Raw genomic sequence first — 14850 nt, 5'->3', positions numbered from 1 at the left:
AGTACACTCGGCACTCCTACCTCCAGAGAGGGGATCTTTTTGGACTAGCCTGTCTCCATTCAGCATGAGTACCCCTGTTGGGTGGAGGTTTGAGTCAAGTGCCTTCAGAGGCTGTTCCTGCCGCCACTCTAGCCCACACCCCGGCCAACCCGAGTCTGGCTGCCGTTAGTCTGGCCACAAATTTCTGGTTTATTCAATTGGAGATAGTGCTACCTGGAGATAGTAGTACTTGTTTTGCTCTTTCCACATGGATTGAATTGTAGGATCTTGACACAAAAATAACAGGTAAGGCTTTCTTCAGAAGGAGCATGTGTCAAGGGCAGGAGTTTTGAATTTGGGGTCTTTTCCTCTGTTTAAAATTCTGCCCCCCTCTCTGCATCTGTAGGGAGTAAATGTATGATCAAGGAGGACGAACTTCTCTGGTCAGTGTGTGGTCAGCATGTGGTGGCTGACCTGGTGCGATTGGGAATGGTCGTTTTCCCTGGAGAGAATGTGGTGAGTATGGTGGCATGATCAGAAAGGACCAGCATCCCTGGTCACTGATGGGGATTCACTTGGATTGACTGAGGAGCACCACTGTATTAGTTTGCTAGGGCTGCCATAACAAATACCATAGACTGGGTGGCTTAAACAATAGACATTTATTTTCTCACAGTTCTGGAGGTCAGAATTCCAAGATCAAGGTGTCGGCAGTTTTAGTTTCTCCTGAGGCCTCTCCTCTTGTCTTCCAGATGACCACTTTCTCACTGTGTCCTCACATGGTCATCCTTTAGTCTGTGTTGTCTGTGTCATAATCCCCTTTTTTAAAATTATTTTCTAAATTGAGGTATAATTGACATATAACATTAGTTTCAGGTGTACAACATAAGATTTGATATTTGTATATATTGCAAAATGATCACCACAGTAAGTGTAGTTAACATCTGCCACCTTACATAGTTACAAAAAAATATTTTTTTCTAGTGATGGGAACTTTTAAGACCTACTCTCTTATCAACTTTCAAATATGCAATACAGTGTTGTTAACTATAGTCACCGTGCTGTATATTACATGCCCATGACTTATTTATTTTGTAACTAGAAGTTTATACCTTTTGACCCCCTTCACCCATTTCTCCCATTCTCCATCCCCTGCCTCTGGCAACGATCAATCTGTTTTCTGTATCTATAAGCTGGGTGTGTGAGTGTGTGGGTATGTGAGTGTGTGACTGTGTATTGTTTTGTATTTAATTCTATGTATAAGTGAGATGATACAGTATTTTTCTTTGTCTTTCTGACTTATTTCACTTAGCATGATGCCCTCGAGGTCCACCTATATTGGATAAATGGCAAGATTTCATCCTTTTTATGTCTGAATCATATTCCATTGCATATACGTACAACATTATCTATTCATCAATCTATGGACATTTAGGTTGTTTCCATATTTTGGCTATTGTAAATAATGCTGCAATGAACATGGAGGCACATATATCTTTTCCAGTTAATGTTTTCATTTTCTTCAGATAAATACCCAGAAGTGGAATTTCTGGATCATAAGGCAGTTCTATCTTTAATTTTGGGGGGAAACTCCATATTGTTTTCCATAGTGGCTTCACCAATTTACATTCCCACCAACAGTGCAAAAGTGTTCCTTTTTCTCCCCATTTTCGCCAACACTTGTAATTTCTTATCTTTTTGATAATAAGCATTCTGACAAGTGAGAGGTGATATCTCATTATGGTTTTGATTTGCATTTCCCTGATGATTAGTGATGTTGAGTGTTTTTTTCAAGTACATGTTGGCTATCTGTATATCTTCTTTGGAAAAATGTCTATTCAGATCTTCTGCCCATTTTTTAATCGGATTGGTTTTTTTACTGTTGTGTGAGTTCTTTATGTATTTTGGATATTAACCCCTTACCAGATATATGATTTGAAAACATTTTCTCCCATTCAGTAGGCTGCCTTTTCATTTTCCTGATGGTGTAATCTTTTTGTCTCTGATTAGGGCCCAACTATACAATTTTATTTTACTTTAATTCTCTTTAAAGGCCCTGTCCCCAAATACAGTCATTTTCTGAGGTACTGGGTATTAGGACCTCAGTGTATCAGTTTGGTGGAAACATATTCAGCCCATAACAACCACCATCTCTGGTCAGTATGTGGCATTCAAGGATCAATTTAATGAACTGTGCAGTCAGAGGCAATGACTACAGAATGACCATTAGGTCACATGGGGATTTCCCACTCAAGGGAAGGAGAGCAAGAACATGCACCTTTGACACGGCTATGAATGACTTTAGGTAAATGAGGTCGGATGAAGGGATGTGCTGACTCCTGAATGTTACTGCAAGGTCACAGATGGTACAGTCTCCTCCTCGGCACCAGGAGTCCCTCGTTACTTGAACCACAGTGCCTGAGACCAAGTAAGTAGCTGAGCTAAATCCTAGCTGGCAAATCTGACATCAGGCACAAGGGTTAACAATCTATTTAGGGGCATAAGAGAAACACAGGGAACAAGTATAAGCCCTGCACCCAGGGACAGAGGGAAAAGAGGTGATCGGGCTGGGAGTGGAAAGTAGAAATCAGCAAAGATTTGTGATTTCTGGAGGGGGTAACTTCTTCAAGTTGGAAATTGATGAACAGGTGCTGATGAAGAGGATGGTGAAAAGTTGGAGCCTAGGCAGAGGCAGGAGAAAACAAGACATGAAAAGGCCTATCAGCCCAGCAGGATGATTGGTTAGAGCAGAGGACCTGTGACCACACGGAGGGTTGGTTTAAGGCAGTGACGGGAGAGAGAAAGGTCTGCATCTAGGTGTGAAGTGATGTGGTTACATGGGATTAGAGACAGAAGGGAAGATAGACTGAGTGTGAGGAGATTGCTAAGAGCTGGCTATTGATCAAGTGTTGATACTCAGGAGGTCCAGAGTTAAACACACACGCGCGCGTGCACGGGCAAAACAGAAATCACCGCGCCATGCTGCGGTTGTGAGATTTCCGGAGGTTACTGGTTCCAGTGCTGGTGCTGAGACTTCTAGGAACCACCCTTGTGTTCATAAAAGAAAAGATGGGGACAGTCTCACTGTTTGTGGATTCTTAGATAATAATAGCTGAAAAGTCCATTTCAGCATGCAGGGTTTTTTTCCCCTCCATCTTAACTTGTCAGTCCAATTGTTAGCAACAAGAAATGAGATGGATGGAAGCAATACTCTGCAAGTGACAATGTTTAGGGACTAGACACATGAAACCGGGATGAGTTAGTTAAGTAACAGCAAGGAGACGAGTAGATGACTGTGAGGCATTTTAAGCACTTATCTTGGGAAGCATACAGTACGGAAGAGCAAATGGACGGCTTGATGACAATTTGCTCAGCTTACTGGGATAGAACAAGAAAATCTCCTCTTTAAATGCTGACTGAGTGTTGAAGTCTTTTCAAGGAGAACGATTCCCCTCCCAACATATTTTCTCAATAGTCTTCTACAATTACTGTAAATATACTTTGCAACCAACCCTAGATTATATAAAACAAACAAAAATCCCGCAGTTGTGTCTTGCACAGGACTTTCAGATTTTTCATTCTCTCGAAGAGAGAACAGATCCTGAGTAGCTTGCTGAGGAGCTTTCATCTTTTCCCTTAGTACCCTATATGCAAAAACAGCAATTCATCTTATTTGGACTCTCTTTTCACTGCCTTCAACCATGCCTCAGAAGAACTCAGTTCGCTGGAGCGGACTTTAGCGGTGGGGCCCAAGTTCCATAAATCCCCCAGCGATGCTGATGCTTGCCAAGTTCGAGCAAACTGGACTCTCCACTGGCCGAGTGTGTTCAGGTGATAAGGAAGACGACCGGGAAGAGTCAGAAAACAGGCACAGAAGTTTGGGAATGAGTCAGAAGCAGCGACTAACTTTCCTTCTTCCCTCTCCCCAGTCTGAGATATTCACGCCGCGTGGACTGCCACTCTGAAGGCCGGGATGCACTGGGTCGGAGTTACAGCCCCGTGCGCGGTCAGGTTGGCGCCCTACTCACTCCTTTCTCGCAGCAATTATGAGAGCGCGCCCCACCTGCTCTGCAGCTCCGCCCAGCTTCCGACCGCCGGGCGGCGGCCGCACCCCCTCACCACTGAGCCCCGCCTCGCAGCACGCGCCGCTGGCTGGCGCCCCGCCCTCTCCTCACGTGACAGCCCAGCCCTCCATGCGCGCTCGGATTGGCTCTCGCGACTGAGGGGGTGGGTTCTAGCCTACAGCTCTGCCCCGCAACGCGGCTGCAGTTTTCAAACCTCAACTGTAACCTTCCGTCACCGTCTTCGCCGCCGTAGCCGGGAGCCACCTCACGGGGAGGTCAGGTCACAACTGTTGGCCGTTGTCCAGAAGAGTAAAAGTGGGTCCTGCCACGCTTGGAGCTACCCGGCACCTCACGGAGCTAGAGCTGGAGAACGCGTCTTGTCGTGCCCACCTGCGTGGGGCGGGACTGGAGCCCCCTTGGAGGGGGCAGCATCGGGAGAACCTGCTGCTGCCTGAGCGGTCAGTGTCTTCCGCCTCGCGCGTCCGCGGTCCTGCCGGGTGGACTGGGGGTTGCGACTCCAAACCCCTGAACCAGCCCCCTTTACCCGTGGAACAGAGACCCAGAACGTGGGAGGGGTCCCGAGGAGGGATCCAGGCGGTGTGGGCGGATCCGGGGTCCCCTCTGACCCCTGGCCTGGGGAAGATGGGCTCAGACACCGCCGCCCCTAGGTGGCCCGACTGCTCCGAATCCCTCGCCGCATATCGGCTGGAGTCCTGCTTCCCTGGTTCCCTCGGGTTCGGCGCTGGGAGCGGCGGCTGGTCCTCCCAGTACCCTTCTCAGCGCGGGGAGCGCGCGCGCGCGCTCGTGTGTGTGTGTGTCTGTCTGTCTGACTGTGTGCGCGCCGTCGCCTGGCTGGCACGGACTCTCCCTGGGTCGCGTCCCGTGGGGGCCCCCTTCGCGACCGGCTCGATCGCGTCCCTTCCACGTCGCGTCAACGTGGTCCCTTCAGGTCCCTGCCGAGTTTACAGCTGTGGTGTAGGCACAGGACGTGTTCACATCTGGACTCATGGACACGTCCTGCTCACAGCTGTCTTTCGTCTGGAGAGAAGTTTGTGCTCATCTTGTGGGGGATTTTCAGTTACTATTGTGAACAGTTTTTTAAAGTCAGTGAATAGAGAAGTCGAGTTGTAGTTGTTTCTGTGATTTTTAGCGATCTGGTTTTATTTTGACGCCATGTAAACCGCAAAGGGTACACGACCCATCCTCAAACTATACAACTACGTGACGGCTACGATTTTGACATTTACCCAGCTCTTTGTTTTGGTGTAGGGAAAAGCTCTTCATTTGAATTCCCTTAGGGGGGCAAGTAGAGACGAAGTTGAAAGAGACTTTATGGGCAGCTGGTAGCTGATGTTCGTTCTTCCGCTGCCTGTGATGGGACTAGAGGCCCTCCAACATCAATTTGCAAATTGAAATTAAGGAAGAGAAAACATTTTAAAGCCACATGCTGATCAGAATTCAATTATATTAGGTCGGTGTGTCACATTCACTGTTTGTTTTGCCAACGTAATGTTTACATCCCTGGTACTGATGATAAGCAGCGATGTTTGATATGGTGTCACCCCCTTAGGTTCTCAAGCCTTTGAGAATGTGCCCTGAGACAGCATGGTCTACTGAGATGATTGGGCAAGTGGCAGCAAATGTAACTTGGCATTTTGAGCCCGGGAGCACAATTTTATTAAAGAAAAAGATGATAAACCTACTTTGTCATTGATTCACCATTTTATAGTTTTATAGTAAACTGTCCAGAAGTAGTTTTCAACAACTTCCAGAATGTTTGTTTTATAAATGTTAAACCACACACCCGTAAAATTGTGTGTTTTTGAAAAAGCTAGTCCATAGAAGCAATGTCCTAGTTTAAGATCTCTCTTCTTCCCCCTTCATCCTCCTCTGAGCAGATGTTCAGTTTTTTAAAGTTTTTCTTATATTTTAATAACGAAGTTGTTAATAGCTGCTTTATTTTTGAGGTACATATCATACATTTTACATCATTTTTCTAAATTATGGATCTGAAATTGAAGTGAAATGTATTTACATGGCAATATATTCAAGTTTTAAAAGTAAAAATTGTGTTATTGAAGGCCTTTCATTTTTGTGTGTGGACAGAATGGTTGTAGTTTCTCTTGGGCTCATTGAATAGTGAATTACAATTTGGTTAAGATAGAATCAGTTTTTAGGAACGTTGGGACTTGACAAATTGATCACTGTGTCAGCGTATTAACAGCAAAGCTGAGGAAGGTACAGGCATTTTATGGCATGTTTACAATTTTATCTTTAGACTTGCACTGACAGTGTTTTACTGGTGTTAAGTAAACAGTTAAATATGTTTTAAAAGCTTTGTTTTTGAAGCTGTTTGATAATTATAAGAGAGAATTTCCTTATCAAAATTTCCCTGTTTTTCTCTTAGAGACCTAATTTAAAACCCAGGAATCAAGGAAATCAATTGCTGACACTTTCACTTAATCCTAAAATTGTCTTACAGTTGCACGTATGTTATATTGCAGTGCATATTTCCTGTAAAAAAATTGGCAGCTACGTAGGACAGTGCTTCTAGAGGTACTGCTTTTAAAGGATTTTGATTAATTTTTTTAAAAAGAATTCTTTGTGTTCTGTGGGTATTGATTGTGTCAAAGACATTAAGTCATTTATGTACTTACTTTCCACTTTTGAAAACTTTATATGTTTTAGTTATTTTAATTTTCCACAATATTGATGACAAAATTCAATGATTTTTCTAAAGATTTTTTTTTTTAATGTGGACCATTTTTAAAGTGTTTATTGAATTTGTTACAATATTCCTTCTGTTTTACGTTTTTGGGGTTTTTGTTTTTTGGCCCACGAGGCATGTGGGATCTTAGCTCCCAGACTAGGGATTAAACCCACACCCCCTGCATATTGGAAGGTGAAGTCTTAACCACTGGACCGCCAAGGACGTCCCTCAATGGTTTTGTTTTTAAGTATTTTATATTCTATTATAGAGTATTATCAAAGGATATTTCTTTGATAATAGACAAATGTCTATTATCATAATAGACATTAATAGATAATAGACAAATAATTAACAAATGTACTTAGGAATTAAGTCGCATATTTTTATATAAATATGTTGTGACAAATGTAATTTTCAAGACATACTTTGTTCATTTTTTATTTCTTTAATTTATCCTTTTTCCCCCCAAATATATTTAACCTTGAACTTCAGTGCCACTTTAAACATCTAAACTAGTCAGTTTCTTTTAATATTTATATGCAATGTGTCGCTGCACCCTGGACCCTTTGCCACTTCTTCAAAAGAGGGAATCGTTATACTTGAAGCATTTAAAAATCTTAATATTGACAGTGAGATGATAGTTTCATCTGTAATCCGAGGATCATATTCCGTTTTGCATTGTAATACTTACTGAATAAACAGTACTTCAGAGATGCTGTAAGTAAACTGCTTTATTTTGCAACAGAAACTTAATTTTCCATCTGATGAATGACAAGCACTGTATGTTTGTTGGCCCACTATATTTCCGTTTTCAACATCTTTCCATCCTGGTCCATAATTATAGGGTTTAATTCTTCTTCTGAAGGTAGAAGAGACAGCACCAGGACTTACCTGTCATGGTACAGAATCAGTCCTGGGGTCATTACCTGGGACTTTAGCCCTTGGATAGTATATACTAGATAGACTAGTTAGACTAGAGTCAGTTAGCTGGCTTCCTGTTGTGATTTTCAAAGGATTAAATTCTTGAATTATGCTTTCTATTCAATCTTAATAGAACAAACAAACCTGTTAGTAGAATACATATAAGGAACAGTCTCTTCCTTGAAATTGAAAATCATCATCATCCCTTTCCCTACACAAATAACTTTGCTTCTGATCAATGACTAATTAAAAATGGATCCTTTTACCACACTAGCAGAAAGTTCTTCCTTTATTCTGATGGATTCTAGATAAATAAATCTACAGTTCCTCTGTTTCCTAGGGAAAACTTGGTAGCTATAAATGCTAATGTAGAAAGAAAAAGTTTTTTTCCCCTCTCATCTTGTGCCTTACTTTGCTTTCCATTGCCTTTCAAAGTTACTTCATGAAGATCTTGATTTATCAGTCCTTGGCAGGACAAGTGTCTGGATTTCCTGATTGAGGCAGCTCTTAAAATATTGATATTCTTAGCTGAAGTAGGTATAGTATCATGTGGCCACCTAGTTTGGAAAGATAGGTAAATACAAAATAAATGGCCCGTTGGTATTATATTACAATATATGATATTATAATTTTATCCATGTTTCCAGACTATGGCTATCCTGTTTAGAACTGAAGTTCTCTGATAGCAATTTAAAATATTTCTTATTATATTTAGTCAAATACTGAATTAAGCAGAGATTAGCTGCATTTGAAGCTCCAATATGATAATTTCAAGATGGATCTCAAGTTCTGCTAAACCCTTGAAGATACGAGATGTACCTAAAAATTCTTCTTGCTATATTTCATAATTCTTAAGAATTCAGTTCATCAGACATTTAAAAAAAATTCCTACCAGGTGCCAGACACCGTGCTGGGAGTTTAGGCATGAAAGCAAATGGTTGCAACCCTTCAGACACTAAATATAATTGCAGGCTAACATGTTACATGTTGAGGTAAAGAGGTATGTCAAGGTTCCTCCTATTTGAAGCGTAAAGGACAGGCATTAAAGGCAACCTGTGGGTTTTAGGCAAAGCTTCCTGGGGGAGATGACATTCTTTGTTGAGGTAAGAAGGATGCATACGAAGAGTTTTTGCATTTAAAGAAAGGTAGAAAGGATGTTCAGACAGGAGAGTATAAGAGAGATGTGGAGGCAAAAGATGAGCTACAAGTGTGGCAGGAAATGAAGCTGGTGTGTACCTGGCCTCAAAGGCTTTTGTGTGCATGCTATAAGGACTTGAACTTGTAGCTACTGGGAAGCTAATGCACGGATCAAAGCAGATAATTTAATTCTCTAGATGTTTTTATTTAGTGTTATATGCTGTATTCTATTTTATAAAACATTTTTATATGATAACCTTGAAATGAATATCGTGATGAATATTTTTTGTTTGTTTGTTTTGTCTTGCGGTACGCGGGCCTCTCAGTGCCGGGGCCCCTCCCGCCGCGGAGCTCACGGGCCCAGCCGCTCCGCGGCACGTGGGATCCTCCCGGACCGGGGCACGAACCCGCGTCACCCGCACCGGCAGGCGGACTCCCAACCACTGCGCCACCAGGGAAGCCCGTGATGAATATTTTTAAATAGAGCTATTTATAGGTTTATAGGGACTGTTTTTCTTACTTTTGATCACATCACATTTGCTTTCTCCTTTCAAGTAAATTAAAGGCCCAGATCAAGCCTAACATTTCCTTTTTTCCTTCCTTCACTGATCCATATCTGAATTCTTATTGTGATTATTGTAATGGGAGTTAATAAAAAAAACTTTGCAAATAAACTTGAGGTGCCATTTTTCCTAGTATTGATAGTACTGTGTAATTGGAAGCTTAATTGTCTCTTGCCTTCTTCTATTATCCTCTTACTGTTTTTAGTGCCTGATTGTGTCTATAACTGTGTACCTACTCATGTGTGCGCACACACACACACAAATTTACGTACTAAGTACCTTGAGATTTTTTATTAGTATAGCCTAATAGTGTTATGAGATGCATTTCAAATGGAGTGAGACCTATTGGTAATTTAGAGTCAGTTATAGGTCTGTGAATTATGGTAGAAAACAAGAAAAGGTCTGTGATTGTTGGAGTTCAAGAGGATTCAGTGGGAAATTTAGGAAGATGCAAGGAAAGACAGCTGATTGATAACCTGCTTGTGCCCAAGGATTAAATCTTATATGAAGGGCAGCAAGCTGTTTGTGGAGGGATTGGTGGAAAAAGGTGACATTCTTGCTCCACTATATGCAACATTAGCCAAAGGAGAGGAAATGGAAAAAATATCTAGGCCGTGGCAACTGGTGTAAGTGCAGTAAATAGAAGGAAGCTACACTTAAGTGATGCTATATGGATCCCTAAGGCAGTTTGTAATATACGTATATTTGCAATAAGTAGATAAGCTAAAAGTTCAACCTTCAGAAATGTGCTTTTCCTTTTTTCTGAGACATGGCTTGTGTTTCCAGCATATTCAGAGACAGAGTAAAATTTATCACAATTCAGAAAATGATTTTTGTACTAACATGTATTTTAAAAACTGCTGATTACCCAACACTGTTTTCAGCTGCATTTATAATCATACAAATATACAGATACCATGGTACATTCATCCATTATGATGACCAACAGTACATGTGAGGGGAGGAAAATTTGTTAGGTAAAAAATTAAATTAAGCCAATGTCTAGAATTAGGAAATACTATTAAGTAGTTTGATTAATAGGCCCTGTTTTTATTATCACTATTTATTTCAATCCTTTTTTTAAAAAAGGTAAGTTTTTTTTCCTTCTAATATAACTGAATAGGTATTACAAAACTTAATACCTATTAGTATTATATTTTGGATATCACATTTTGGATTTTTTTTTGGAGGGATCCCGGGATGAATCTGGATTTTCACCAAGTGATATAATAAAGGCATATGTCTTAAGGTTACAAATTATTATTCATTATATAGAATTATAACTATAACATTAATTCAGAATTTATGAAATTGTTCTTTCTGTGCAGTATTAAACAAGGTATTAATTCTTGCTTAGTATTTACCCTAAATGCTTATATGGTCTTTGCATAAGAACAGACATGTTATTTGGATAATGAATACCATATGCTCTAAATAAATGCAGAGAAAACGTTGAGGCCTTAAAAAACCTGAGCAATAATAGCTCATGAACTTCCAGCCAAGTAACACTTAATGTGTAAAGAGATATGTTTTGCTGTTAAAAATGGGTAAGTTTCTGCGTTTAGAGTCTAGTCATATATATTCAAAGCCATCTTTTTTTACCCAAAGGCATTTATTAGTTTTCGTCTATACCTGCTTGGTGTAGATAACTTAAACACAGGAAAATATAAATACTGCCATAATCTCACCACCCAAAGATAACCACTGTTAATATGTTGCCATAGTTTTCCAGTATTTTCCTCTATTTGCTTTTATATTTAACAAAATTATGTAACATATCAAAAATTATATATAACAAATACGTATACCTTATATGACAAAATTATACTGTATGTAAAGTTTTGTCTTCCTTTTTTCACTTAGTATTATATGAGTTAAAAATATTCTTTGGGGCTTCCCTGGTGGCGCAGTGGTTGAGAGTCCGCCTGCCGATGCAGGGGACACGGGTTCGTGCCCCGGTCCGGGAAGATCCCACATGCCGCGGAGCGGCTGGGCCTGTGAGCCATGGCCGCTGAGCCTGTGCGTCCGGAGCCTGTGCTCCGCAACAGGAGAGGCCGCAACAGTGAGAGGCCCCAGTACCGCAAAAAAAAAAAAAAAAAAAAAAAAAAAATATTCTTTGAAAGCACAATTTTTATTAGGTATATAATATCCTATTTAGGTATATTTAGCCATTTCCCTATTGTTGGACTTTGGGATTCATTCATTCTACAGGCTTTTTATTTTTTTAACTATTATATATCATGCTTCATTAAACATAAGTCTTTGAGTATATCTAAGATCCATATTGATTCTTTTGAAACTTGAGAGCAGAAAATAATTATTTATAAAATATATCTCCATTCTACTAGATTCTTATGAATAGATCACTTTTTAGCTGATATATTACAGTATGAGATAAACATCTTAGATTCTAGAATCTAGATGAGGTGAACATCTTAGAATCAAGAGCCTGTACTCTCTCTATATGAGTGAATTTGACATGTTCTTGTGCTCATGTTTCCTAAGGCCTGATTTGGAACCATGTTGGGAATGTAGCCAAATTTGTATCTATAATACAGGTATATCCCTTCTTTCTATGTATAAATGTGGTCATAAGCATGCAAATTCATAGACTTAAATTTAGCGGAAAAAATCTTAAAAGTCCAAAGATGACCTGAAGAAAAAAAGGTTGAGCATAGAAATTGGTAACCGTATTGATTTTTCAGAGAAGAATATGTGACCAATGAAACTGAGTTCCATCAGAGCTAAAAGTATACAAATAGTTCATCAAAACAGAATAAAAAGACAGAATTTAAGAGTTGAGTTTAAGCTAACTTGGGGTGAGAGTTTTGTATGTGGAAATATAGGTACAGCTGTTCAACAATGGCAGAGGATTGTGCGGAGAGTATCTTTCAGTAGAATAGTAACAGTATTTATTGATTGAACAATCATGATGTGCTTTCATGACTAGCACTGTACCAGTGTGATTCTACATGAGTTCATCATATTTTAATTTTTAATATTTAGAGTACTGCCAGATACATTCCATAATTCATCCATACTTCAGGGGCAGCAGAATTGAAGCTGTCCTCACTAGTAATCAGAGAAATGCAAACTAAACCACAAAACTGTCTGAATGGGGCAAATGTTGGCAAGGAGATGATAAGCTCTCCTACCCAGTGCTAGTGGAATGGAAAGAAGGGACCTACTCTGTGTCTATGTTGCCTTATTTATTTTTAATTTAAACAAAATATGGCAAAGTAATAAGATTGAAAGCCCCAAGTGTTTGTTATATTTGTATCCCTTCCTACACATTTGAAATATTTCTTTCTTTTTTAAAGTAGCTGTATTACTTTGCTAGGCTGCCATAACAAAGTACTGTCCATCAGGTGACTTAAGCAATAGTAATTTATTTTCTTACAATTCTGGAGAGTAGAATTTTGGGATCAAGGTGTCAGCAGGGCTGGTTTCTTGTGGATGGGCTTCTCCCTATGTTTTCACATGATCTTCCCTCTACGTGTTTCTGTATCCTAATCTCATTTTTTTCATAAGGCCACCTGTCCTCTTGGATTAGGGCACACCCTAATGACCTCATTTTAATTTAATTACCCTTTCTCCAAATACAGTCACTTTCTGAGGTTCTAGGGGGTTAGGACTTCAACATATGAATTTTGAGGGAAGGGACATAATTCACCCCATAACATTAGCAAAGTTAAATGTCTCATAGCTGGTATGATGAATAAATGGGATTCAGACCCAGATGTGATTCAGTCCAAATGTTATTTTCAGAATTCTACACCACTACTTTTGGAATACTAGAGATGTACCTCAAAACTAGTTAGGGCTTTGTTTTTTCAAAGGCCACAGAAACTGAAAACACTCCCCTCTAATCATACTGCGTACTTGCTAAGTTGAATATAGATGGCATTTGAATTTAGGAAGATAAAGAACAGAACATGTCAAGTAGGAAATAAGGGGAGGAAAAATGTGTCAGAGACACATTTTGCTAACTACACCCTCTTATAAGAGGGTGCTAGAAGAAGAATACTGGATTTCTTATTAGATAGGCATAGCAGAAAAGTCAGGCATATCTTAAATATATAGTCTGCTGTTATTATATGAATTCAATTAATATGAAATAGTAGTTTTAATGTTAAAACTGAATACTCATAAATAAAAGTTCCAGATAAATATGAGCTTCAGTTACAGATTAGAACTCTAGAATAAGGCTTTATGTGTGGTCACTCACTCATCCAACAAAATTATAGAGCTCTTCATGCATAGCAGGCTCTGTGCTGTGTTCTGCCTCTAAGGCCTATGAAACAAGTCCCTTTCTTGTAGTCATTCACATGTCAGTAACATAACTCACAATATGTGATTTTACCGTCAAATTTGTTTGGCCATGTGAAATTAAATTTAAAATGAATGATCATTTGTGTTATAATCATGCTGTGTTAAATTATCTTGTTATGTGAAGATATAACTTTAAAGAATGACAGTTTAAAAATGAAATTTAAAAAAAAAATTTTTAATGTTTTTTAAAAACGAAATTGAATGATTGTATTACAATTTTATTTTAACTGTTTTTTTAAAGAATTTGGGAGGTCTTACAGGATTTTTCAGTAGTTTTATTCTGAAATGAAGTCAGTAACTTAGTTCAAGTACCATAGAGGAGATACCAGTTTATGTGTATGCCTTTTGTTTTTCTTCCTTCTGGGTAGAATATGTTCTTAAATCTTCTTCTTTCTTTCTTCTTCTTTTTTTTTTTTTTTTTTTTGGTTGTATCTTATAGCTATATTTTGAGCTGTATAATATAACGCACATCCTATCTGAGATAACATCTTTTTTTTTTCTTAATTGCATTTAAGTTATATCCTGCATCTTCTCTTTTTTTAAATAGGTAAAAATAAGTGACTGAAGAAGCCTACCTAAGAGTCATCTAACATGTCGAGGAGAAGATTTGAGTGTCGAAGTATTTCGGGCTTGCTAACTACAACTCCTCAAACTCCAATTAAAATGGAAAACTTTAGTAATTTTTATACACTTACATCCAAAGAGCTAGGAAGGTAAGGAAACTTTTGATGTGTATGTGTTTAAATTCACATTTAGGATTTCTGTGTCTATAAAACTCACTTGATGATTATTTTGCAGTGATTAGAAAGAAAAGTCCTCATCTCTGCTGATGTTATACAGGGTTTAGTCTTAACTGACTTGGAAATCAAATCCGTAGAGGGTTAGTGAGCATATATGATACATCCCACCTCGCTTCAGAGCCCATGGTTGGAAGTCAGGGTTCTTACTTGAGGCTGTGCATGGGAAGAGGCAGCTTAGCACAATGGACTGCCACATCCAAGTTTGGGCGCTGCCATTTACTATTTAACCTCAATTGAATTACTGTACCTCTTGGTTTTGTAGTTTTCTCATCTGAGACCCAGGGATGAAGATAATTGTTATCTATTTTATATGGTTGTTGTGAGGATTAAACTAGTTAATATTT

The 14850-nt window shown here is 39.3% G+C and overlaps 1 protein-coding gene across 2 annotated transcripts in view; it reads left to right on the top strand.

Annotated features, from left to right (window-relative positions):
* The first annotated feature begins 4227 nt into the window (after positions 1–4227).
* STK17B (serine/threonine kinase 17b) overlaps positions 4228–14850 on the top strand; it is a 50007-nt gene continuing 39384 nt past the window's right edge. For both annotated transcript variants that reach the window (XR_013828696.1, XM_079924200.1), the window contains exons 1-2: positions 4228–4501; positions 14254–14419. Coding sequence is in view for 1 of the 2 variants with exons in the window: in XM_079924200.1 (XP_079780326.1) it covers positions 14298–14419 (122 nt within the window). In the remaining variant the exon portion in view is untranslated. The remainder of the gene's footprint in view (positions 4502–14253; positions 14420–14850) is intronic.

The sequence above is a fragment of the Stenella coeruleoalba genome, assembly GCF_951394435.1.
Source record: "Stenella coeruleoalba genome assembly, chromosome: 6".
In the NCBI taxonomy this organism is placed as follows: Eukaryota; Metazoa; Chordata; class Mammalia; order Artiodactyla; family Delphinidae; genus Stenella; species Stenella coeruleoalba.
Note: the sequence above shows the minus strand (reverse complement) of the source record. Positions and strands in the feature narration are given on the sequence as shown.